The sequence below is a fragment of the Nomascus leucogenys genome, chromosome 24 (genome assembly GCF_006542625.1).
Source record: "Nomascus leucogenys isolate Asia chromosome 24, Asia_NLE_v1, whole genome shotgun sequence".
Taxonomy (NCBI): Eukaryota; Metazoa; Chordata; class Mammalia; order Primates; family Hylobatidae; genus Nomascus; species Nomascus leucogenys.
The window spans coordinates 26097545-26124774 of NC_044404.1; the positions used below are offsets into that span (position 1 = coordinate 26097545).

The 27230-nt window shown below is 45.7% G+C and overlaps 1 protein-coding gene and 1 pseudogene across 3 annotated transcripts in view; both read left to right on the top strand.

Moving 5' to 3' along the window:
* The first annotated feature begins 13409 nt into the window (after nt 1–13409).
* The window catches only part of CEP85 (centrosomal protein 85), a 48853-nt gene continuing 35032 nt past the window's right edge, over nt 13410–27230 (top strand). For 2 of the 3 annotated variants that reach the window (XM_030805053.1, XM_030805051.1), the window contains exons 1-3: nt 13410–13561; nt 18956–19028; nt 23298–23450. In XM_030805053.1, coding sequence (XP_030660913.1) covers nt 18974–19028; nt 23298–23450 — 208 coding nt within the window. In that variant the 5' untranslated portion in view covers nt 13410–13561; nt 18956–18973. Of the gene's footprint in view, nt 13562–17038; nt 17114–18955; nt 19029–23297; nt 23451–27230 lie in introns of those variants that run through there. The other variant, XM_030805052.1, reaches the window with a different exon arrangement.
* Nucleotides 26218–26310, top strand: LOC115833108 (annotated as a pseudogene).

Below are 27230 nucleotides of genomic sequence, written 5' to 3' on the forward strand. Positions count from 1 at the left end.
GCCGCCGCGTCTTCCTGTGTCCTTAGTGTGGCTTGGCAGAGCCTGGCCAGAGCCCATCCTCTCCCTTACACCTGGGCAGAGGCCAGGGGCTGTGAAGGTGGCACCACCTGCAGGGCTGGTGCCTGTGAGCCCCAGGTCCAGAGGAGCCAGGACAGAGAAGGATGCTGGATGATGAGAGTGGGAACCCTAGCAGCAAGGATGAGCACAGAAGGGGGTGCTGGCCAGCGCAGCCAGGATTTGACCTAAGGATGGGGATCCCTGGCCCCCTGCTCTTGCCCAGAGCTGGTGGGGGTCTCAGTGGGCCCCAGAACCAACAAGAGAAAGGCAAGGCCAGTGGGGCCAGACATCTGTGTGTTGACAATAAAGTTTTGTGTTGGAATCAATGTCTCTGACTGGTGGATCTCCAACTCTTTGGGGCACTTGCCTGGGTCTAATAGGGAAGACAGATCTTGCCCCTCAAAATCCCATTTATCTGGTGGGAGAGTCACAGACTGCTCTGAAGAGCCTCCAGTCTAATGGGAGGGAGAATTGCACCCCTAAAAATTTCTGACTTAATGGTAGAGATATAACCCTTGCCCTCAGGATCCTAAGCTTTGTGGAGGAAAGTCTGGTCCTCATGGGAGGGAGCCCCTGTCTGATGAAGGAGATGGCCCTACCTGCTCTCTCCCTGTCTGAAGATGGAGACTGGTCCTCACTCTGGGGAGCCCTTGTCTGATGGGATCACCAATGACCAAGTCACACAAGTACAGGCAGCTCCATCCTAGGGCAATGGAGAGTGACTAGTTAAAGTGTGGGTCCTGGCAGCTTCCTGGAGGAGAGGAGGATTTTGTGGGTCAGGTGAATGAAGTCTGGTGGGGAAATTAGGACCTGTGAAACCTATTTGGGATCTTCATACTCAAGGCCATTGACAGCCTCAGCAGGTTCCTGAGCTATGCAATCTGGAGAGAGTCAGAAAATTGTGGCAGTTATGGGCAATAGAAAGAGCTGCCTTGGAGGACAGGAAACCTGGGTTCTGGTCCTTCAGTGAGTCACTTGGCCTTGTTTTCCCCATGTGTGCAATGGGGAGAGGGTGAGATTGATCTCCATCTCTAAAATCAAATAATCCCCTCTTATCCCAGGAAGTGGAAGACCCATGGGATCAGCTATGCCCCTGGGATGCAGGTGTCAGGGGATAGCCTAGAAGGCCTGGACATCTGCCCTGCTGTTCAGCGAAGTCTGACACTTAGGGGCCGTGGCGATATTCACCAGTTGGAATGGGAGTCCCCAGAGGTCCACTGATTGCAGCTGATGGGAAACCCCACCCCCCATCGTCCTCCCATCAGCACTGGTTCCAGCTCTGTAAAGCCCCCTGGGGTCTGTTGGGAAGGAGTCTGGCCCTGGGGATGGATGGTGCACTCAGTAGGCAGATAAGAGGCAGCAACAGAGCCAGCAGTGCCTTACTGTCTTGGAGCCGTTAATCTATTCCGCTTTTCGAGCCAGGACTTCTTCCCAGCACCCTCCAGGACCATCAGGAGCACAGAGAAGGGCACCCAGCAGATTTTGCTGCTGCTGTTGCTACTTACTGGAGATGGCGCCCTCAACCTGCCTGGTGAGTATCTACACACTCTTTCTACCCATCATTCTCTGGGGGCTCTCTCAGCCCCTCTTCTTGTTGGCCAGAGAGGGAAGAAGGTGGCAGATCAGATGGTGTCTTCAGGAGGAGCTAACAGTCTGAGTGTGGCTATCCTTCACCCCTAATTGTCTGAAAGGCTTGGAGCATCAGCAAGCTTACAGGCAGGAGCACAGCAGGGTGACCTCCATGGAGCTCCTGGCCTTGATCATCCATCTCTTCCAGGATGCTATTTTGTCTATCTACTCCCTTCATCTTGTTTGTCATCTCATCTGTCTCTGCTTTTGTCTTTCCCATCTGGGCCAACCTAATAGCCTGGAGTTTCAGTAGTTCCTTCCCAAACTGGCCTGGAACTGAGGGCCCAGGAAGTCATACTCCCTTCCCCTTCCCCTTCCCCTTCCCTACTCCAGCAAAGAGCAACTACCACTCCCCATGCCTTACTGAGCCTGAGTTAGGAGTGCAGCCCTGGATTCTGAGCTCCTAGGACAGTACAGAGGAAGATATTGTGAGGTGGCTGGAAATTGTGTGTCTCATCACCCCTATGGTCTCATCTGATGGGTTTCCCATCAGCTACAATCAGTGGACCGCTGGGGACTCCCTATGAGTCCATAACTTTTACCAGGGACAGAAGCATCCTTGGCAAACTGTCCAGGAAGCAGACACCAATTCTGATGAGAGGAGCAGCAGGGGATAATCATTCCCAATATCAAGTCTACTCATTGAGTACCTACTGGGTGCTAAGCATGGTGCTGAGTGCTTCACACGCATATTTCATCCTCATGACCATCAGTGAAGTGAGTATGAAGAGGATATGTCCCCATGGGACATATTTGAGCCTGGGAGGTCGAGGCTGCAGTGAGCCATAATCATGCCACTGCCCTCCAGGGTAGGCAACAGAGTGAGACCCTGTCTTAATTTAAAAAAAAAAAAAAAAAAAATGCTTCTATGAAGGAATACAAACAAGTTGTTTATGTAAATTACTGTGGATAGCTTCAGAGTTCCTAGGTCTGGGGATCTATGAGGTGGCACCTCACTTTTTAGGCAGACCAGGAAGAAGGTAAGCAGGTTTGTTCCGTCCGCCCTTTATTCTCTATGGTTACCGGTGCTTAGTGACCTTGCGGAGGCAGAAGATGTGGGTGAATGTCTCTCCCTCTGGGGTTTCATGATAAGGGTTTCACTCCTGTCCCTCTCCAGATATAGCACCATCCATGTTCCGGGCACTGGGGACACCATCATCATCTGGGGCAACTTCACAGACCTTCAGCTCTCCACTCTGCTTGAAAACAGAACAGTTCCTCTTGGCATGCCCCCTACGTGGTCCTCAAGACAATAAGCAGTGATCCAGACCAATTTATTTGCCCTGGTGGTCAGTGAGGTCTTTGCCAGCACCAACATCTCCAGGACAGGTGCTGTTAAGGCCACCTACCACTTTGTGAACAAGAGGTAAGGGTCAGTCAGGCCTGGTAACCTCCTGTGAGTGCCAGACCAGCCCCTGGATTTGGCTTGTGCTGGGTGCTTTTATACCCTTGAGCACAGATTCTGTCACTCTTCTTGGTATCCTTGGCATGCAAATGCTGGAAGAAAGTGCTGGGTGAATGTTTCTTGAATAATGCTATCATTCCCATTTTGAAGATAAGTAAATTAAGGCTCAGAGATTAAAGCCTGCCCAAGATCTTGCAGCCAACAAATAACATGCATTTCTTTTTTTCTTTGTTCAGTTACTGAGGGCCTACAAAGATAAAACTAAAAAACAAAGACACAACATTTCAGAGTGCTATATATATGTTATATTTTGGACATTCATTATATTTAGTAGCTAATAATATCTAATACTGACATAGCATTGACTCTACTCCAGACACAGTTTGCATCACTTCACATATATTAACTCATTTAAGCCTCGCAACACACTCTATGAGATAGTTATATTTTCTTTTCTTTTTTTTTTTGAGATGGAGTCTCGCTCTGTCACCCAGGCTGGAGTGAAGTGGCATGATCTCGGCTCACTACCACCTCTGCCTCCCAGGTTCAAGCAATTCTCCTGTCTCAGCCTCTGGAGTAGCTGGGACTACAGGCACCGGCCATCACACCTGGCTAATTTTTGTATTTTTAGTAGATATGGGGTTTCACCATATTGGCCAGGCTGGTCTCGAACTCTTGACCTCAGGTGATCCACCCGCCTCAGCCTCCCAAAGTGCTGGGATTACAGGCGTGAGCCACCGCGCCCAGCCGAGATAGTTATATTTTCATTCCCACTTTATGGAGAAACTGAGGCTCAGTTCACACAGTAAGTTGCAGATCTTGCTAAGTGTTGGGAACACAGAGACAGTAAATCCAAGTTCTTCCTCAACATTCTTGGGAAGGAGTTGGGTCTCCCTATTTCTAGGTCATATTTTAGTAACAAGGCTTCACAGAGCACAGGGAATCATTTATTACCTTATTTATTCCTCCAAACAACCCTAGGAAGTATTATTTCCCCCACTTTACAGCTGAGAGAACAAGGGAAGACTCGGAGTTTAGGGGACTTCACCCAGGACACACCATCAGTCTCCAGAGTCCAGGCTCTGAAACACACCAGGGCCAAACCAGTCCTTGCCTGTCATTCCTCCTTTATCAGGAGGAACTAGAACCCAGTGGTTAAGGGTGTGGGTGGGCGCTGGGGCCAGGCTTCTCCCTGCAGAACCTTGGGCAACCCTCTTTGAACCTCAGTTTGAGCCTCAGTTTCCTCATCTTTAAAAAAGGGGTGGTGGGGGGCAAAAGTATTGTCTTCTTCACGGGATCGGTGAGGATGAAATGATGTAAAGTTCTCAGCATGAGACCAGCATCTGCACCTATACAAGCAAAAGTAAAAAGTGGGCAACGGTGCTCGGTGTTCATCCATCGGCACCGCGGGCCTGTGACGCTGCCTCTCCCCACAGCTGCCCCGTCAGCAACCGGCTGCTCCAGGGCCTGCGGGCCAACGGGGCCTCTCTGGAGGTGACCTTGGCCTTCAACCTGATCCGCTTCTCGACCAGCGATACACTCTACCTGCACGGCCGAGTGACCCTGTGTGACACGCGGGCGAGACGCCCGTGCCAACCAGTGAGTGGGCAGCCCCGGCGCCTCCTGCGCAGCCGCCGCAGCCTTGCCTGCAAAGCAGTTCCTGCGGGGCAGGCTGGATAGCCGGACTCCCAGCTGCGCCGTCTTCACGGAAGCGGGGCTGAGGCGGGGCCTGGGGGACTGCGGTGCTGGGGACTGGCCAGTCCTGCCGGGGGCGGGGCTTGTAGAAGACGGGGCGGGATTTTGAAGACCTAGGTCTTGTGGATTGGTGAACTCACTTGGGGCGGGGAGGGAGGTGGGGCTACCCTGGGGTCTTGGGCAAAGTCCTCGCCGGGCCGGCTTCGCTACCCTTGCGCTTGCGTTGCCCACAAGCTTGTAGTCAGAAGAACTCGCCTGGGAGGGATCGCTCCTGGGAGATCCGAACGCGGGAGGGCCTGGAGCGCGGCGGCAGCTGGATAGTATTCGGGCCCATCCGAATAAGCGGTAAATGGATCATTTCTGGGGCCTCCCTGACTCCTCTTCCAGAGCCTCCTACCGACCTGCTTCTATCCCCTCCTTCCTTCATGCCCTCCACTCTTCCCTAAATGCAAGTCTCCTCCCCAAGCCCATGTCCTCCTCGGCTTCCCCTCTGCTCTCCTCACCGAGTCCTGGTCTCACTCAGTAAACTTCGAGTCTGAGCCTTCTCTGCCTGTCTCCTTCCATTCTCACCTTTCCTGTCACACTACATCACTCTTCTCCCAGGCTGTCCCTCGTGCCAAACTTTTTTTGGTAAATCTTCCTTAATGATCTAGAAACAGTCTCTCCCTTCTTTCTATTCCATAAAGTTCCTTCAAAACCCCAACCCTCCAGGGCGCGGTGGCTCACGCCTGTAATCCCAGCACTTTGGGAGGCCGAGGTGGGCGGATCACGAGGTCAGGAGATCGAGACCATCCTGGCTAACAAGGTGAAACCCCGTCTCTACTAAAAATACAAAAAAAAAAAAAAAAAAAAAAAAAAAAAAAAAAAAAATTAGCCGGGCGTGGGGGCGGGCGCCCGTAGTCCCAGCTACTCGGGAGGCTAAGGCAGGAGAATGGCGTGAACCCGGGAGGCGGAGCTTGCAGTGAGCCAAGATCCTGCCACTGCACTCCAGCCTGGGCGACAGAGCGAGACTCCATCTCAAAACACAAAAACAAGCAAACAAACAAACAAAAAAACTCCAACCCTCTTGGGAAAGCCTATCTTCTACTAAGTCCTTTCTTATTAGAGGCAGGTCCATCATCACACCCTTCTGAATCTCAGTTTCAAAGAGACCAAGCCCTTTGCCCAATCTTGATAAAACAATGGGAGAATGCTAGCTTTGTCCTGCCAGAATGGCACCTTAAGCTTGATCTCTCTTTCCATGTGGTTTCATAGTCCAATGTCTCCAGCAGCAGAAGCTCAGCAGGTTGGTACAAAGAGTCTCACCCTGTTGCCCAGGCTGGAGTGCAGTGGGGCGATCTCAGCTCACTGCAACCTCCGCCCCCCAGGTTCAAACCATTCTCCTGCCTCAGCCTCCCAAATAGCTGGGATTACAGGCACACACCACCATGCCCAGCTAATTTTTGTACTTTTAGTAGAGGGAGGGTTTCACCATGTTGGCCAGGCTGGTCTCAAACTCCTGACCTCAGACAATCTGCCTGCCTCAGCCTCCCAAAATGCTGGGATTATAGGCGTGAGCCATCGTGCCCGGCAGTTAACTTGAGTTTCAGTTTCTTGGGTCTCAACAGTACATGGCACTTGTCATTGTAGGGCTGGTGGTTTATCTTTCATCAGAACCTGAGTCTATCCAGAAATGATTGAAAATTCAAGATACAGGGGCAAGCAGGTAGGAGGTGAAAATTCAAGATACAGGCCATGCAGTGGCTCACACTTGTAATCCCAGCATTTTGCGAGGCCAAAGTGGGAGGAGTGGTTGGGGCCAGGAGTTTGACACCAGCCTGGACAACACAGCAAGATGCTGTCTCTATAAAAAATTTAAAAATTAGCTGGGCATCATGGCACATGCTTGTAATCCTAGCTACTTGAGAGGCTGAGGCAGAAGGATCACTTGAGACCAGGAGTTTGAGGGTGCAGTGAGCTATGATGGCGCCACTACACTCAGCCTGGGAGACAGAGTGAGACCCTGTCTCTGAAAACAAACAAACAAACAAACAAACAGAAAATTCAAGATACAGAGCCAGACAGGTAACAAGGACAAGAGGAGGTGGCTGAGCAGGGTCCACACTGAACTAGAGAGTGCCTTTCATCCCCATCCTCCCCACCCCCAATTTAACTTACACACAGTCAGTCCCAAGAAATCTTGTTGAATGAATGAATGGATTTCTAAATAATTCCCTAAAGGGGAATATCTAAGCCTAAAAAGTTTCCCCTGCTCTCAATGCCACTTAATTCTGTTTTATAATCATTTCTTTCTTTCCTGCAGGAGCCTGGATGGCCATCTTTCTTCTGATAGTGATAGGCTGGATGCTGGGATAGAAGCCTGATACCTCCTCCAACCCTAGTCCTTGGCCTCTAGTTTATTCACCTGAGGCAAGGGTAGAGTGGAGGAAGATTTAGGGAAAGAAAGTAGTCTCTTATTGTTAGGGACCAGAGAGGTTGGGGGTGCAGATGAAACCAACATCTGGTAAGGAGTGTGGCTGATCAGCCTTGGGCTCTGCTTCCTCATCCCACCTTTGCTTCCCATCTCTGGAACTCTTCTAGGGGGAGATTGAGTTACTCAGTATGGTATGGGGAGGTGCAGTGGGTATGGCTAATAAACAGCCGGGAATTCTTCTTTGTCTGACTCCTTTCTGTGTAATCCAGATCTCATATTGAGGGGGTTGGGGATGGCAGGGAGAAGTCACCTTATCCTCTATCTCTCCATATGTAAAATGAGAGTTTGAACCGATGATTTCTGCTTCAACATGGGGACTCTATGACTCTCATTCCAGGGACAGTTCCTGGGCCTTGGCCAGCTGGCCCTAAGTCTCCTTTCTTTTTTTCTGCAAAATGGGCACGAACTATTCAATTTCAGAATGAGGATAAATGTATACGCACACTATTATCCAAGCCTCCTTCTCCCGCCCCTTGATTATTTCTGACCTCATTAGCTCCCCCTTCCTAGTGGAGGGTGGATATGGCAGCAGTGTTTGTGTGAATATCATTCCTTTATTCAAAAACAGGTTGGAATCTGTTATGTACTTGTTAACTGTATTAGGCCTGGGGGATTCAACAGTACAAAAGACAGTCTTTGACCTTACAGAGAGAACAGTTGAGTTTGGGGAGTAGGTAGTGAGGACCAGGAAGCAAGACAGGGTTTATAAGTTGGGAGAGGTGGGACCTACCCATAAGGTAGAATTTCACCAAAACACAGGAAGGCCCTGTGCCTTCTTTTGATGTTTCATTTTTGAAATACAATTTTTTATTAATATCCATGATTATTTTAGAAATTAATTTCCGGGGGAAAACATGAGTATAAGCAACACAATAAAAGTTAAATTTGGGCTGGGCACAGTGGCTCATGCCTGTAATCCCAGCACTTTGGGAGGCCAAGGTGGGCAAATCACGAGGTCAGGAGTTCAAGACCAGCCTGGCCAGCATGGTGAAACCCCGTCTCTACTAAAAATACAAAAATTAGCCAGCCAGGCGTGGTGGCACACGCCTGTAATCCCAGCTACGCAGGAGGCTGAGGCAGGAGAATTGCTTGAACCCGGGAGGCAGAGGTTGCAGTGAGCCAAGATCATGCTACTGCACTCCAGCTTGGGTGACAGAGCGAGACTCTGACTCAGAAAAAAAAAAAAGTTAAATTTGGCCAGGCACAGTGGCTCACACCTGTAATCCCAACACTTTGGGAGGCCAAGGTGTGCCAGATAGCTTGAGCCCAAGAGTTTGAGAGCAGTCTGGGCAACATAGTGAGACCTTCTTCTCTACAAAAAATTTAAAAATTAGCCAGGCATGGTGGTGTGTACCTGTAGTTCCAGCTACTCAGGAGGCTGAGGTGGGAGAATCACCTGAGCCCAGGAGGTCGAGGCTGCAGTGAGCTGTGTTCCTGCCACTGTACTCCAGCCTGGGTGACAGTAAGACCTTGTAAAAAAAAAAAAAAAAAAAAAAAAAAAGCTAAGTTTAATTTAAATTTAACAGTCTTAATATTTCATTTGCAGGTTGGCTGGGCATGGTGGCTCGCGCCTGTAATCCCAGCACTTTGGGAGGCCGAGGCGGGTGGATCACGAGGTCAGGAGATCGAGACCATCCTGGCTAACACGGTGAAACCCCGTCTCTACTAAAAATACAAAAAATTAGCCGGGTGTGGTGGCGGGAGCCTGTAGTCCCAGCTACTCAGGAGGCTGAGGCAGGAGAATGGCATGAACCTGGGAGGCAGAGATTGCAGTAAGCCGAGATCTCGCCACTGCACTCCAGCCTGGGCGACAGAGCAAAAAAAAAAAAATTCATTTGCAGGAACATTTTGTTGTCTTTAATGCCTTAACAGCTCCTGAAAAAAATCATGTCAAATGATCAATCCATATTATTTTTTCATGCACATCAAAGTCACACATTTATTAAATCAGCAATAAATTACATTTCATTGTGAATTCATATTGACTTTATACGTCTGTAGTAGGCTTTAAACAGTCCTGCTATCAAAGGCATTAGCCCTTGCCATTATTTAAAATGTATCCTGGCCAGGCACTGTGGCTCACGCTTGTAATCCCCGCATTTTGGGAGGTTGAGATGGGTGGATCACTTGAGGTTAGGCATGCAAGCCCAGCCTGGCCATAATAGTGAAATCCTGTCTCTACTAAAAATACAAAAATTAGCTGGATGTGGTGGCAGGTGCCTCTAATCCCAGCTACTCGGGAGGCTGAGGCAGGAGAATCGCTTGAACCCAAGAGGTGGAGGTTTGCAGTAAGCCGAGATTGTGCCATTGCACTCCAGCCTGGGCAATAAGAGCAAGACTCTGTCTCAAAAATAAATAGATAAAATACATCCTGAGGGAAGAAGGGAAGTAGAAAAATATATACATGTATATCTTGAAGGATAAGGACAAAATATTGACTCTGCTTAAATATCTCAAAAAGAAAATAAATGAAATAAAATTAAGTAAACAAGGAAGCTATTGCATTTAAACTAAATTAGTTGACCACGTTAAAGAAGCCTCAGTGCTGTGTAACAATAGATGCTTATACAATAATCCACCAGACAACACAGTGCATATGAAAGTGATAACTCTAATTGTATGATTGTAACTAAGTTGCAATTTATTTTTTTTTATACTGAGGTGGGTCACATCTGGCCTAACCCTGTCCCTTTTCAGTCATTAAGTCCTAGTGTACTTGATATATTTTATTAAAATATTCAGTGATATGATTTGGCTGTGTCCCTACCCAAATCTCATCTTGTTCCCATAATCTTCATGTGTCATAGGAGGGAACTGATGGGAGGTAATTTAATCATGGGGGCGGTTGCCCTCATGCTGGTCTCATGAAAGTGACTTCTCACAAGGTCTGATGGTTTTATAAGGGGCTTTTCCCCTCTTTGCTGGGCACTTCTCCTTGCTGCCACCATGTGAAGAAGGATGTGTTGGCTTCCCCTTCTGCCATGATTGTAAGTTTCCTGAGGCCTCCCCAGCCCTGTGGAACTGTGAGTCAATTAAACCTCTTCCCTTTATAAATTACCTAGTCTCAGGTATGTCTTACCCAGTGAACATTAGTCTGTTCTCAGCGTGAGAACAGACTAATACATCCAGCAAGTCTTTTAAAAATAATAATGTAACTGACGATTTAAGAATATCTCATATTGGCCAGGCGCTCACACCTGTAATCCCAACACTTTGGGAAGCCAAGGTGGGTGGATCACGAGGTCAGGAATTTGAGACCAGACTGGCCAACATGGTGAAACCCCATCTCTATTAAAAATACAAAAATTAGCCAGGCATGGTGGCGTGCGCCTGTAGTCCCAGCTAATCAGGAGGCTGAGGCAGAAGAATCGCTTGAACCCGGGAGGCAGAGGTTGCAGTGAGCCAAGATCGCTCCACTGCACTCCAGCCTGGGCAACAAAGCAAGACCCCATCTCAAAAAAAAAAAAAAAGAATATATCTAAAGAGGTTGGTCATGAATATTCTCTGAAACTAGGACCAAAAGTCTCTGTTAAAATATAAATGAGCTGGGAGTGGTGGCACATGCCTGCAGTCCCAGCTACTCTGGAGGTTGAATGAGAGGATAGCTTGAGCCCAGGAGTTTGAGCCCAGCCTGGGCAACATAAAGAGACCCCTTCTCAAATGCGTGTGTGTGTGTGTGTGTTTCTCCTTTGAAACAATTTTCCAGTCTGATTCTTCAAGCTCATATTAACGCAAATGGACTTAATGGTTCCTTTTCCTGGGGACTAAGTTTGGGGAGGGAGGCAGGACTGATTCCTTACCCTTCAACCTGAACCCTGGTCACAGGCTGACCACTGCCTCCAACCCAGACCAAGCCCTGACCCTAGCCTCAGACTGTGCCATAACCCTGACTAGCATATATGTATATATATACATATGACAAGTCATTCACATTTGAAAATTGGCAGTAGGGCCGGCCACGGTGGCTCACACCTGTAATCCCAGCATTTTGGGAGGCCAAGGTGGGCAGATCACCTGAGGTCAGGAGTTCGAGACCAGCCTGGCCAACATGGTGAAACCCCGTCTCTACTAAAAATACAAAAATTAGCCAGGTATAGTGGTGGGTGCCTATAGTCCCAGCTACTCAGGAGGCTGAGACAGGAGAATTGCTTGAACCTGGGAGGCAGAGGTTGCAGTGAGCTGAGATCATGCCACTGCACTCCAGCCTGGGTGACAGAGCAAGACTCTGTCTCAAAACAAAACAAACAAAAAAGAAAACTGACAGTAGATAATGGAATTACTTTTAAACTGTAGATATCTATTACAAAGAACTGTACAAATGTACTGTTTGCTATTTGTAAATTTAAATCTCAACACTTCCACTATGTTTCCAGTCGGATTTCTCTTCTATCCTCTGTATCAGCAATTCACATTTTCCTAATTCTTCTCAGTCCTCTAGATGCCCCTGTTCCCTCCCTCCTCACATATGCCTTTCACAAAAGAAATGGAAGCCTTTCAACGTTTTCTGACTCTTCTTTCTCTTTCTTTTTCTTTCTTTCCTTCTTTCCTTCCTTCTTTCCTTCTTTCCTTCTTTCTTTCAGAACCTCGCTCTGTTGCCCAGGCTGGAGTGCAGTGATCTTGGCTCACTGCAACCTGTCCTCCTGAATTCAAGTGATTCTCTTGCCTCAGCTTCCCCAGTAGCTGGGATTACAGGCACCCACCACCACACCTGGCTAATTTTTGTATTTTTAGTAGAGACGGGGTTTTATCATGTTGGCCACAGGCTGGTCTCAAACTCCCAACCTCAAGTGATCCACCTGCTTTGGCCTCCCAAAATGCTGGGATTATAGGCGTGAGCCACTGTGCCCGGCCAGGACTAACACTTTCTAGCTTTCTACCCATCAGTCCATAAATGTATTCATTTAGACACCCTGTCTTAACATTTTTTTTTTTTTTAGCCTTTACATTAACAGACGCTTCTGGTCGTAATTTCATATCATACCCAGGTTCATTTTCATTATCCATTAAATCTGCTATTTTATGTCTCCTATATTCTTACCTTAAAATACTAAAAGAGAGGGCAGAGGATACAACCTTGGGGCACATCCCTAGGGTCTTTCCTCTAGAGTGACTTTTATTCAGTAATGAACTCGCTTTGTCTGGCTCTTAAAGCTAAGAAATTATACAACTTTTTTTTGTCCATACAACTTTTATTTGGAGTGCAGGGGCACAATCTTGGCTCACTGAAACCTCTGACTCCCTGGTTCAAGTGATTCTCCTGCCTGAACCTCCCGAATAGCTGGGATTACAGGCACACACCACCACACCCAGCTAATTTTTGTATTTTTAGTAGGGACGGGGTTTCACCATATTGGCCAGGATGGTCTCGATCTCCTGACCTCGTGATCCGCCCTCCTCTGTCTCCCAAAGTGCTGGGATTACAGGCGTGAGCCACCGCGCCCGGCCTCCTATACAACTTTTTAATATCTCTCCCTGCCAAGTCAGGTTTCTGGATACCCAGAATTTCACTATCCGAGATTCATTCCTTTGGCTGATGGTTCTGTTCTCCTTTGAAACAATTTTCCTGTCTGACTCTTCAAGCGCATATTAATGCAAATGGACTTAACGGTCCCTTCTCCTGGGGACCAAGTTTGGGGAGGGAGGCAGGACTGATCCTTTACCCTTCAACCTGAACCTTGGTCACAGGCTGACCACTGCCTCCAACCCAGACCAAGCCTTGACCCTGACTAGTCAGTGACCCAGGCCACACCCTAACTCCTGGTCACAACCTGAACCCCTGCTTCAGGTGGGAGAACTGATAGACCGGCGCTGGAATGGAAGGAGGGTGAGGCAAGTTGAGTGGGATTCTCGTGTCCCCAGCCCCGCCCCCGGGCCGCCAGCTTCCCAACCTGCACAGGCCCAGCAGGGCCCCTCCAGGTCTAGGTGAGCAGGGCTCCACCTACAGGTAAAACGAGGCAAGGGGCAGAGAAGCAGTCAAGTGGCGGCGTGGTCATGCGCAGAAAGATCCGTCCGGCTCTCTGAGCAGAGGGTAGCGTGCGGGGGCGGGATACCGACGCGGCTCGACTGCCGATTGGTCAGAAAAGGATAGAAAGGGGCGGAAAGCCGGCGCGGCTCGACTCCCGATTGGCCAGAGGCAGCAGCACGGGGTGGGGCCGGACGACGCGCGTTCTGTGGCGCGCGGCCTCGCGGGCGTGCAACGGCCGTTAGAGGAGCTGAGGGAGGGAACCACGGCTCAGTGCAGACGTGGTGGCTGCAGTCAGTCTTCCCGAGTGAGGGATTTCGCCGCCCACTTTCAGGCCCGTGTAAGTTTTCCTCCCTCGGGAGCCCCAGTCCTAGCGGCCGACCTTGCCTCTTCTCCCGTAGCTCCGGCGAAGCCGCAGACGCTCGCGACCTGCCACCGTGAGGGGCCGGGGAGAGCGAAGCGCATGCGCCTCCGCTCCGAAGCGAGTGCCGCGGCACACACCCTCTGGCGTCCCATTCCCCTCGCTTCCCCCGTTGCCTTGCTTTGCCCTCCGTGGTTCACCCCACGACAGTCGCTTTACCTGCGTGCCAGGCCCTGTGCCGATAGCCAGGGACACAGCGGGCGGCGCATTCCTTGCCCTCGCGGAGCGCACAGCCCTGGGAGGGGAGTCGACGTTTAGCGGGGTAATCCCTCGGCGCGCAGTGAGGGTAGAGTGGAGAAATCTTACAAAGAGCACAAAACAGAAGGCGCGGATCTAGTCGGAGAGGTCAGGGAGCCCTCCCCGAGGAGGTGAAGTTTGAGCCGAGATTGGAAGGCTGTATAGAGAATTAAGGTTGTGGGACGGAGAGCACTTGGCGGGGCCTTAACCCCGGTACTTCTCGGCCGGGGCGATTTTGCTTCCCTGGGGGACATTGGTCGATGTCTGGAAACTTTTTTGATAGTCACAGCTCCAGGGCTTGCTACTGGCGTCTAGTGCGAAGAAGCCAGGGATGCTTCTACACAGCCTACTGTGTATAGGACGCCCCCAACAACAAAGAAAAATCCCCCAAAATGTCAGTAGGGCGGAAGGTGAGGAAGCTCCCTTCAGCGAGAAGGAGCTGGTGCTTTGATTGAACCGAAAGTTTAGTGTGTTCAGGTTTATTTGTTCAACAGTAAATTCAAAGCTTACTTCACCTCAGTTAATGAGAGCGATCCTTTACACCAGTATATCCCCAACACGTGGCTCAGAGCCAGGCGCATAGTAGGCACGCAGTAAATTTCGGTTGATGAATTGAACACTGGGATACGTAGGGGGCGGTGGTGATACAAGGATGATGAAGCTAGCCAGGCCTCATTGACTTGCCCTCAGACCTTGTCTACTTTATAATGATCTAGTGGTTTTGTATGTCTCACGACTTTTCTTTGTAAAAGCAACTTCTCAAGGATTTGGCTTCTTTTTCACAAGGTTTAATGAATGATCAAGGCGGTGAAAATAGTGTGATGGTGTGAGATCCTTCGTTTGTCTGTGTCAGCTGTCTGTGTATCCCTTCAGATCCTCTCTTGTCTTGATGTAGTTCTCTTAACAGCTGCCAAGCGTGATGTTCCACACTTAGATTGTAATTCTTTTTTTTTTTTTTTAAGACAGAGTTTTGCTCTTGTTGCCCAGGCTGGAGTGCCGTGGCACGATGTCGGCTCACCGCAACCTCCGCCTCCTGGGTTCAAGCGATTCTCCTGCCTCAGCCTCCCGAGTAGCTGGGATTACAGGCATGCGCCACCATGCACGGATAATTTTGTATTTTTAGTAGAGATGGCGTTTCTCCATGTTAGTCAGGCTGGTCTCAAACTCCCGACCTCAGGTGATCCGCCCGCCTCGGCCTCCCGAAGTGCTGGGATTACAGGCGTGAGCCATCGCACCCGGCCACACTTCGATTGTAATTCTTATAGGGGAAAAATACTTATGGCAGTCAAAATCTAATTCTTCGGTAGCAACTTGAGAAAGTCTAGGTGATGACCAAGGACAAAGTGAAGAAATTTTATGAGCTTTTACTGCTCATATAATTAAGGCTTGCAGCTCTAGCTGTCTGAGGCAGAAACTCCAACTTGTGGTGCCATGCTTGATCTCTTTTTTTGTGTTTTGTCACATGTAGAATGCTGACTAGACTCCTGTAGCGTTCGAGTACAGTCCTGGCTTTGAAGCCTCTTCCTAGCTGTATGACCTTCACTACTCTAAACCTTTATTTTCTCATCCATAAAATGAGGATAATAGTAGCTGCCTCATAGGGTTGATGTGAGCATGAAACATGAGACGTGATACCTAAAAAGTGTTGAGCACAGTGCAGAATGCATGTTGAATTTGTTGAATGAATGACTATTTCTGTAGTTTAAAGGGCTTTGAAGATGGAAACCAATCCTGTTGGGTGCTTTTTTTTTTTTCTCTGTCTGCCTCCATTCACTCCCTTTCTAAGCTTTATAACTGCTTGTGTTACTTCTTGTACATTCACTTCTCTCATTTTTATCCCAAGAAATTTCTGTCTCCTTCAGTTGTCCCAAAAATTTCCACCAGTAGCTCCTCTAATTCTGAACTTAAGAATGATTTATTTTGTATTGTTTTACTCCTTACGGGGTTTCTTTCTTTCTTTTTTTTCTTTTTTCTGAGATATTTGTTGTCAAGGAGAGTCAGACTCTGAAATATTTGAAGGGATTTATTCTGAGCCAAATATGGGTGACCAGTGGCCCCTGACACAGCCCTCAGGTGATCCTGATAACGTGCCCTGGTTTTAAACATTTTAGGGAGACATGAGACATCAGTCAAATACATGTAAGATTTACATTGATCTGGAAGGGTAAGACAACTCTTAGGGGGTGGTGGCTTCCAGGTCATAGGTAGATTTCAAAATTTTCTGATTGGCTGTTGGTTGAAAGTTGTTATCAATAGAAAGGAATGTCTGGGTTAAGGTATCCTGGGGATCAAGGTTTTATTGTGCAGATGAAGCCTCCAAATACCAGGTTTTAGAGAGAATAGATTGTAAATGTTTCTTACAGACGTCTGTGTTAATGGTAATGCTTTTCCTAAATTCCAGAAGGGAGGAGGGTATAATGAGGGGTGTAGGACTTCACCACCACTACCACCATTATGGCCTTAACAGGTTTTTCAGCTTAACTTTGGAATGCCCTTGGCCAAGGGGAGGGATCCATTCAGATGGTTGGGGGTGCCTTAGAATTTTATTTTTGGCTTCTATCACATACCATAAAATTTAATTTTATGTGTGTGCAATTCAGAGGCTTTTAATATATTGGCAAGGTTGTGCAGTCAGTCACCACTATCTAATCTCAGAACATTTTGATCACCCTGAAAAGAAACCCGGTGTCCATTAGCAGTCCCTTCCTATTCTCCTACCCTCCCTCCTCTCAGTCCCTTGCAATCACTAATCTGTGTCTCTATGGATTTGCCTATTCTAACATTTTATATAAATAGGATGAAGCCTTTTGTTTGACTTCTTTGACTTTGCATGTCTTCAGTGTTCATCCATGTTGTCACATGTATCAGTACTTACTTTTATTGCTGAATAATATTCTGTTTTTTGGATATACCACATTTTATGTATCTATTCATTAGCTCATGGATATTTGTGTTGTTTCCACTTTTTGGCTATTGTAAATAATGCTGCTATGAACATTCTTATTGAAGCTTTTGTGTAAACCTATGTTTTCATTTCTCTTGGGTGTATACTTCAGTGTAGAATTGCTGAGTCATAGGGTAACTGGGAGTTCTCCTTCTGTCACCGTGTTTTCAACTTGTCTGAATTTAGAAACGCCTTAGAATCCAGTGCACCTACCATTTAGTTATCCTTTAAAGAAAGGAGTGAAGAAAAGGATTTTGATATTGACAAGAAAGGAAATCACTAGTAAGGAGGTAATCTAATCCTTCTATGTCATCATTTAACTCACTGAATAATACTTGCCATAAACTAAAGCTTTTATTACTGAACAAAGCTTCCCTCACCCAGTATGTGAAGAACTGGGATTCTGGAGGATGATACCCTTTCTGTTGTAGATGCAGTGAATTAATAAGCGTTTGGGTTGTTGTTACTAAGAGAATACTATAGAGGTCACTAAAGTACATTAGAGAAATAGTACCATATAGTCTTCTTTTTTCTCCAGAGTGATAGAGTTATGTTCTATGAATTGTCCCAAACTCTTTTTTTTTTTGAGACGGAGTCTTGCTCTGTCGCCCAGGCTGGAGTGCAATGGCGCGATCTTGGCTCACTGCAACCTCCGCCTCCAAGGTCCAAGCGATTCTCCTGCCTCAGCCTCGTGAGTAGCTGGGATTACAGGCGCCTGCCGCCACGCCCAGCTAATTTTTGTATTTTTAGTAGAGACGGGGTTTCACCATGTTGGCCAGGCTGGTCTCGAACTCCTGACTTCAGGTAATCCACCTGTCTCAGCCTCCCAAAGTGCTGGGATTACAGGCATGAGCCACTGAGCCCGGCCGAATTGTCCCAAACTCTTTTGGGGCTTTTATAAATTTAGAGTTTGAGTTGATACTCCTTGATCTTCCATGGGCTGTACAGTGCTTCTTTTGTTGATGTAAATTGCCAAGTAATAACAGCACTTAGTATGTGTCAGGAACTGTTGTAAGTTAATTATAAATGAATTAACATGAATTAGGTTGTGTCGTTATCCTCGTTTTTATATGAAGAAACTGAGGAACAGAGATACTAAGAAATTTGCCCAAGGTTACATGGCTAATAAATTGATAACTTAATGTTTAGTGGGTTCAAGTGTATTTGTTTAGACTTCAAATCCACTTCTGCTGAATTCTCAGCACCTACCCCTAGTATACCGTAAATATAAATATTTTAAGGAGTGAGAACATAGGACAAGAACTTCATGTTCCTAGCTCAGGATTGGGGTTCTACTTATGAGAAAGAGTTCTTTCCATCTTTATACATCGTATGACTGACTTTAATTACTGGAAAAATTGAGGAATTTGTTTTGTGTTAATCATAATTGATGCTGTAATACTTCACTGTTGGTTTAGTTCTTTAGTTCTTTATCCACCTCATCCTGTCATCAGGTCCCCATGGCTAAGAAGATTCATGGTAAAGTTTGTTAATTAAAAGTAATATTTTTAAATTTTATAAAAACCAGAGGGGTTCTAGGACCATATGGAATCTGTATTGGTAATCTCTGGTTCTAGGTTTTCTATACTAGATTTAGGAAGAGCAGTAGAGTGGAGTATTGGGATTTACTTTGTCTTTAAAAATATCCTTAGAAGTAAAACACGTAAAAACATATTTACTCCTAAATATCCTTAGGAATATAACATTTAGAATACTTGAATATTCTTTTTTATTTTTTTTGAGATGGAGTCTTGCTCAGTTGCCCATCCTGGAGTGCAGTGGTGTGATCTTGGCTCACTGAAACCTCTGCCTCCCGGGTTCAAGCAATCCTCCTGCCTCAGCCTCCTGAGTAGCTGGGACTACAGATGTGTGCCACCATGCCCGGCCAATTTTTGTGTTTTTAGTAGAGATGGGGTTTCCCCATGTTGGTCAGGCTGATCTTGAACTCCTGACCTCAGGTGATCCGCCCGCCTTGGCCTCCCAAAGTGCTAGGATTACAGGTATGAGCCACTGTGCCTGGCCAAATACTTGAATATTCTATATGGTTTTGACAGTTTCAGTTGAATGAGAACTGAGTTGCGGGGAATTAAAGATACTGCAGAGAACTGACTGGTTATTCCTTCATTCTACAGTTGGCTCAAATAACTGTGATGGCCATGCAGGAGAAATATCCAACTGAGGGGATCTCTCAGGTCACTTCACCGAGTGAGTAGTCCAAAAGTTTTCTGGGTTAAATTCTGACCTTTGTTCTGTTTTTTCATATTCCTTAAGGTATATATTGAACAAACAAGCATTCACTGAAATGCTGGTGCTAAAAGAATAAAAATAACATGGGGCTTCATTGAATACAAAAACAGGTCTCTGAGGGAACAATTATTTATCTCTTGTGCTACGTGGCTTTCAACAGGACCACGTGGTTGGGAGAGGACGACATATAAAGGATTGGAACAGAAAGACTGCAACATAGTTCCATTTGAAATCAGAAAAACACAGCATAAATTACTGTGTTCTATGTTGTCTTTGTCCTCCGGGTGGGTCAGTCATCTGCTAGCCCACAAAGATAGGAATTCTGCTTGGATGCCAACAGATTCTGTTGCGTTGTTACTAGAAACTCAGGAATTTAGAATGGATTAACAAGATTTTGAAACTTCAGTAGATATATTAAATATATACAGTCCTTAAGTGTCCATGTTGGACTGGTTCCAGGACCTCCTGCGGATACCAAAATCCACAGATACTCAAGTCCCTGATATAAAATGGTGTGGTATTTGCATATAACCTGTGTATATCCTACTGTTTACCTTAAATCGTCTCTAGATTACTTGTAATACCCAATGCAATGTAAATGCTATGTAAATAGTTATACTGTATTGTTTGGGGAATAAGAAGAAAAACAAGTCTATGCACGTTCAGTAAGATACCATTAAAAAAAAAAATTGATTGAATTCACACACATAGAAACCATGGATATGGCCAGGCGCTGTGGCTCACGCCTATAATTCCAGCACTTTGGGAGCCCAAGGCGGGCGGATCACCTGAGGTCAGGAGTTCGAGACCAGCCTGGCCAACATGGTAAAACCCCGTGTCTATTAAAAATACAAAAATTAGCCGGGTGCAGTGGCACATGCCTATAATCCCAGCTACTTGGGAGGCTGAGGCAGGAGAATCACTTGAACACAGGAAGCAGAGGTTGAGGTGAGCTGAGATCGCGCCACTGCACTCCAGCCTGGGCAACAGAGCGAGACTGTGTCTCAAAAAAAAGGGAAAAAAAAAGAAACCATGGATATGGAGAACTGACTGTGTATTAAACACATAAATATATGTATACACTGTGCAGGCATATTAAGTAGATAATATATATTTCAAATAAGTAATATTTTAGAAAAATGACTTGTTGAATTCTGGGGTATTGGTACAGAAGAGGGCACATTTAATTCAACTTAGGGTATGTTTTATTTAACTCTAAAATCTCACAGTGCCTTACTCAGCATAGATATTCGGTAAATGTTAGGTGTATTCTCTTAGGCATGCTGCCTTGCATATAGTAGGCACCATTATAAGCTTTGGTTGAATCAATTCAAGATTCCTTGAGCAGAATTTTTTTTTTTTTTTTTTTTTGAGATGGAGTCTCACTCTGTCACCCAGGCTGGAGTGCAGTGGCGTGATCTCGGCTCACTGCAAGCTCCGCCTCCCAGGTTCATGCCATTCTCCTGCCTCAGCCTCCCAAGTAGCTGGGACTACAGGCGCCTGCCACCATGCCCAGCTAATTTTTTGCATTTTTTAGTAGAGATGGGGTTTCACCGTGTTAGCCAGGATGGTCTCAATCTCCTGACCTTGTGATCCGCCCGCCTGGGCCTCTCAAAGTGCTGGGATTACAGGCGTGAGCCACTGCGCCCAGCCTCAGCAAATATTTTTTAAACATCTGCTATGTGCTGCACATTCTCTTAGGTTTGTACAGTTTCTATGACAATTATGTATGTAATGCAAGTTTTTGGAACATTGCCTTTCCTATGGTTTTTTTCTCTCTTCAGTAGTATCTCATTCAGATTAATAATGGTCTTAATAATTGATAAGGATGCTACTGACAGGACATGCACTATAACACAAAAAATTTCAGCAGTTTTTTTTTTTTTTTTTGGAGACAGAGTCTTGCTCTGTGGCCCAGGCTGGAGTGCAGTGGCACAATCTCAGCTCACTGTAACTTCTGTCTCCCAGGTTTAAGTGATTCTCGTGCCTCAGCCTCCCAAGTAGCTGGGATTACAGGCATGCACCACCACACCTGGCTAATTTTTTTGTATTTTTAGTAGAGACGGTGTTTTGCCATATGCCCAGGCTGTTCTCCAACTCCTGAGCTCAGGTAATCTGCCCGCCCCGGCCTCCCAAAGCGCCAGGATTACAGGCATGAGCCACTGCACCCGGCCAACTTCAGCATTTAAATTTCAATTTTGAAATAAGTGTAAACCTCTATAAATATACCAAAATATATTTTTAACAAATAACTCTTTGGAATTAGAGTATGGAGTAGGTGGATGGAAAAACGATGAAGAGTGGAAGATTAGTAGTAGTAACAGGGAAGCGGTTTCCAGTAGGAAGTCAGGAAGATGGTAATAGAGGCCCTCAATCTTAACTGTTTGAAAAGGCCTGGCAAATTTTACACTGACTAGAGAGAGAAAGCTGTGTAGACTCACCAGAAGGTCGGATTTTTTTGCTTTGGGCCAGAATTACACCAACTTAATATAGTAGCATTGGCTAATCTCATGCTGCTCAGAAACTCTGATTGTTGCCTGTGTCTTCTATAACAATTACAGATTACTGAGTATATAAAGATTCTTTCAAATCAGGCAGTCACTGTGATCCAAAGAATAGAAGAAGTATTTGGGGAAAGTCAGGTTGCCTTCAGTAGAAAGCCAAAGTAAGGGTAGCAAAAAAGGAGCAAAAGTAGAAGAAAATAGGTTAAAAAGATGGGAGAAGCACTAAACTTGGAAGAAAGGAATAAAGTAATTTGTGTCCAAATATCATTTGCCTCCCACTAGATCAGAGTCTGTAGAACCGTATTTTCTGAAATCGGCTCTCACACTTTAAGTTAAATGGAGGATAAGTAGCTGCCATTGGTTTTTTTTGTTTATTTGTTTACATGGATCACCAGATACACCTTAGGAAAATTATAGTGGTTTTTAAAAAATAAATTTAAGTCTTTGCTAGAATGTTAGTGAATCAAGTATTTATTGAACACTTACTGCCTACCTCCCCCTAAACAGCATATTTTAAATCAAATAAATCTCATCAGTCTTTTTGTCTTAACCTGCTCAGCAGTTTTAGTGATTTCTTCACGTTGCTCTCAAGATAAAGCCCTAGGCTCTTCAGATTGACTTTCAAAACTCACCTTGATCTCAATAGGATTCACCTATTGAGGGTACCCTGGTTCAGTGAAGCAATGATTTTCTTTTTTTTTTTTTTTTGAGATGGAGTTTTTCTCTTGTTGCCTAGGCTGGAGTGCAGTGGTGCAGTCTTGGCTGACTGCAACCTCAAAGTAATGATTTTCAACTGGGGACTGGACTGCTTGTTGCCCTAGGAATGATTTGGAACTATATGGTTATTTTCTGGTTTCACAATGATGGTGGGCTTGGTTGAGGGTTGCTGCTGGCATTCAGTGAGTGGGAAACAGGGATGCTAAACCATTCTGTAATGTATAGACTACACATTGACGAATGGTCATCCCCAGAATGCCAAAAGCACCATTGAGAAACTGTAAGAGGAAAGAATGTGGGTTTTGGAATCAGAAAGAACTGGGTTCAAATATCAGCCCTCCCCTCTGTAAAATAGGAGTGGTAATACTTTTCAGTAAGTAGGTAGGCGAGATTATGTTTGTAAGGTCCTGTGGCTTTACAGGTTTCAGTAAATGGCCACTGCTATTAAATACGATTGTTCTCTGTTCCAGTACTCCTGGATTCTTCATGGGTCTTATTACCATCTTTGAATATTCTCACTTCTCATACTATTTCCACTTAAAATTAACTAGCTCAGGCTTGGCGTGGTGGCTCACACCTGTAATCTCAGCACTTTGGGAGGCCAAGGCGGGTGGATTATGAGATCAGGAGTTCAAGACCAGCCTGGCCAAGATGGTGAAACCCCGTCTCTACTAAAAATACAAAAATTAACTGGGCATGGTGGCGGCGCCTGAAATCCCAGCTACTCAGTAGGCTGAGGCAGAGAATTGCTTGAACCCAGGAGGCAGAGGTTGCAGTGAGCTGCGCGCCACTGCACTCTAGCCTGGGCGACAGAGCAGACTCCATCTCAAAAAAAAAAAAAAAAAAAAAAAAGCTAGATTGGAGCAGCCGAAATAGGCACAGGAGAGAGAAAGGGGTGGGTTGCTGCTATTCTCTCTTAGGTTTATGTGATTTTTTTTAAAAAAAAGATCTGATGGGGTTACATCAGCCGGTTCACAGTAAAGGTGGGAAATGCCTCTTGTTTCAGGTTCCAATGTGATTCAGAAGGGCAGTTCCCTGGGGACTGAATGGCAGACCCCAGTTATCTCGGAGCCCTTTCGGAGCCGCTTCAGCCGATGTTCAAGTGTAGCCGACAGTGGGGACACAGCCATTGGTACATCATGCTCAGATATTGCAGAGGGTAAGTTTGTATTAATGATTTGATTACCAATATGTGTTCTCATTTTCAGATTGCATTTTGGGTATATTGGCATTTCCAGATTGTGTTATTTCCAGAATGTTCATAACGTCATTCCATTTCATTCAATGAGTCTTTCATTCTTCTTACTCTGTGCTTCTCACATCTGGTCCCTTTATCTAAATTTCCACTTTTTATCTTATCAGAAACAACTTTGTTGGGGGTGGAGAGACAGGGTCTCACTCTGTCACCCAGGTTGGAGTGCACTGGCGTGATTATAGCTCACTGCAGCCTCCCAGGCCGAGGTAATCCTCCCACCTCAGCCTCCTAGGTAGCTGAGACTGCAGGTATGCACCACCGTGCCTGGCTAATTTTTTGTGTGTTTTTATAGAGATGGAGTTTCGCCACGTTGCCCAGGCTGGTCTGGACTCCCAGACTCAAGAGAACCACCTGCTTCGGCCTCCCAAAGTGCTGAGATTACAGGCATGAGCCCCTGTGCCTAGCCTTTGAAACAACTTTCTGATAGGTTAATTGGCATCAAGTCTTTCCCTCTGCTGCCAGATTATTTTTGCTAAAAGCCTAATTTCATAGTTTCCTATAAATCTTCGATAACTCCTATTGCTCGGGCGGTGAAGTTCAGAGGCTTCAGTTCTGTGATCGTCCCTATCCCACCCACTCAAACATATTTCCTGCTGCCATCAAGTCTGAACGTACGGTCCTGTTTTTTGTTTTGTTTCTATTAATTTTTTGAGATGGTCTCATTCTGTCACCCAGGCTGGAGTGCAGTAGTGCCGTCATGCTCACTGCAGCCTTAAACTCCTAGGCTCCTGAGTAGCAGGGACTACTAGCATGGTTCCACCACACCCAGCTATTTTTTTTTTTTTTTTTTCATTTTTTGTAGAATTGAGGTCTTGCTATATTGCCCGGGATGGTCTCAAACTCTTTGCCTGAAACGATCCTATTGCCTCAGCCTCCCAAAGTGCTGAGAGCTGGGATTACAGGCTGGAGCCACCATACCCAGCTGGTTTTTGGTTTCTGATACCGGGGCTCTTTTTTTCCTTTTTTTTTTTTTTTTTTTTTTTTGAGGCGGAGTCTCGCTCTGTCGCCCAGGCTGGAGTGCAGTGGCGCAATCTCAGCTCACTGCAAGCTCCGCCTCCCGGGTTCACGCCATTCTCCTGCCTCAGCCTCCCGAGTAGCTGGGACTACAGGCACCTGCCACCGCGCCCGGCTAATTTTTTGTATTTTTAGTAGAGTCGGCGTTTCACCATGTTAGCCAGGATGGTCTCGATCTCCTGACCTCGTGATCCACCCGTCTCGGCCTCCCAAAGTGCTGGGATTACAGGCGTGAGCCACCGCGCCCAGCCTTTTTTTCCTTCTTTAATCTGGGCCCATGTGTGCGATGCCTGCCTCCTCTTGCCTTTCCTAGCTATGCTGATCTTACTATTCAAGATGCAGCAAATGTCCCACAGGCTTTTCCCATCCCTTACACTCATCAGTCATATCATTCTCCTTGCATTCTTGTATCTTTATTATCTCTGCCACTTGTTTTCGCATTTAAGTATTGCCAGGCAATACTTTATAAGGGCATTTTGTTTTTCCATTTAGATTGGTGAGTTCTAGAAGGCAGAGAACCTAATGATAATAATAAACTACTGTTGATTGTATGCTTTGTGATAGATACTATAAATTTTTTCTATATTATTTCACTAAAGCCCTTAAGAACCCTATAATAGTCTTATTATTTCCATTTTATGGATGAGAAGGCTGAATTTCAAAGTGATTGAATGAGTTTCTTAAAGTCACAAAACTTGTCACTTTGATAATCATATGTTGTAATTTTAAAACATCTACTCCACAGCCACTTGGATGGCTATATTGCAGAAGACAACAATCCTAGCTACTTGGGAGGCTGAGGCAGGAGGATCACTTGAGCCCAGGAGTTTGAGACTAGCCTGGGCAACATAGTGAGACCCTGTCTCAAAAAAAAAAGTAAGTTCAGTCACTTTGTTACACAGCTTGTGTGTGTGACTCTGTTTTTTATTCCTTTAGGGAAATACGTATGTATTTCCCTTCTGTGCATTATTTTTAAATTGTAGCAGCCTTTTTGGTGAGAATGTAGAGAAATGGAAACTTCTGTGCATTGCTGGTAGGAATGTAAAGTATTGCAGCTGCTTTGGAAAACAGTTAGGCAGTTTCTTGAAAGGTTAAACATAGAGTTATTTATGACCCGATAGTTCTACTCCTAGATATATACCCAGGAGAAATGAATACACAAGTTTTTGTGTGGACTTGTACATAAATGTTGGTAGCAGCATTATTCATGATAGTCAAAAGTAGAAACAATCCAAAACCCACAACTGATGAATGAATGAATAAAATATCCATATAATACAGTAGAATATTATTCAGCAATAAAAAGAAATGAAATACTGGTACATGCTATCTTAAAAACATATACCGGCCAGGTGTAGGGGCTGATGCCTGCAATCCTAGTGCTTTGGGAGGCCAAGGCGGGTGGATTCCCTGAGCTCAGGAGTTCGAGACCAGCCTGGGCAACACGGTGAAAGCCCATCTCTACTAAAATACAAAAAATTAGCTGGGCGTGGTGATGTATGCCTGTAATCTACTCGGGAGGCTGAGACAAGAGAATCGCTTGAACCCGGGAGGCAGAGGTTGCAGTGAGCTGAGATCGTGCCATTGCACTCCAGCTTGGGCAACAGAGCGAGACTCCATCTCAAAAAAAAAAAAAAAAAAAAGAAAATTATATACTAAGACTATATTTTCAGGGATCATTTCTGTAGTATGTTACTAGAGAACTTTTTCTGAATGTGTAGAGCACCGGTAAGAAAAAGAAAAAAAAAGAAATAACCATTATATATGAAGTAAAAAAAAGCCAGACACAAAAGGCTGTGTATTGCATGATTCCCTTTATATGAGGGGTCCCCAACCCCTGGGCCATGGACCAGTACCAGTCTGGCCTGTTAGGAACCACACAGCAGGAGGTGAGCAGCAGGTCGAGCATTACCACCTGAGCTCCATCTCCTGTCAGATCAGTGGTGGGATTAAATTCTCATAGGAGCACGAACCCTATTGTGAACTGTGCATTTGAGGGATCTGGGTTGTGTGCTCTTTATGAGGATCAAACTAATACCTAAAGTCCAGAATAGGTGAATGTACAGAAACACAAAGTAGATTAATGGTTTTCTAGGGCTTCGGAAGCTGGTGAAAACATAGCATGACTGCTAAAGGTAAGAGGTTTTCTTTTTGGAGTGATGAAAATGTAAAATTGATTGTAGTGATTACGCAACTCCATTAATATACTAAAACCCATTGAATTGTACACCTCAAGTGAGCAAATTGTATGATATGTGAATTGCATTTCAATAAAGGTTTTTGGTTTTTGTTTTTCTTAAATAGGTATGAGCTGAGAGGAGTAAATTTAAAAAAGGAAAGAAAAGAAAAAAAAAAAAGCCAGGGACAGTGGTCTGTACCTATAGTCCCAGCTGCTCCCAAGGCTGAGGTGGGAAAATCACTTGAGCCCACAAGTTTGAGTACAGTCTGGGCAACATAGTGAGATCTTGTCTCCAAAAAAAAAAGGAGGGTAGCGGGGACCACATCTACTATTACTGGTTCCTACACATCTAGCATTAATTTTAGTTTTTGTTTGTTTTATAAAGATAGGGTCTCTTTTTGTCATCCAGGCTTGAGTGCAATGGCGTGATCATAAGCTCATTGCAGCCTTGAACTCCTGGGCTCAACCAGTCTTTCCACGTAAGCCTTCCG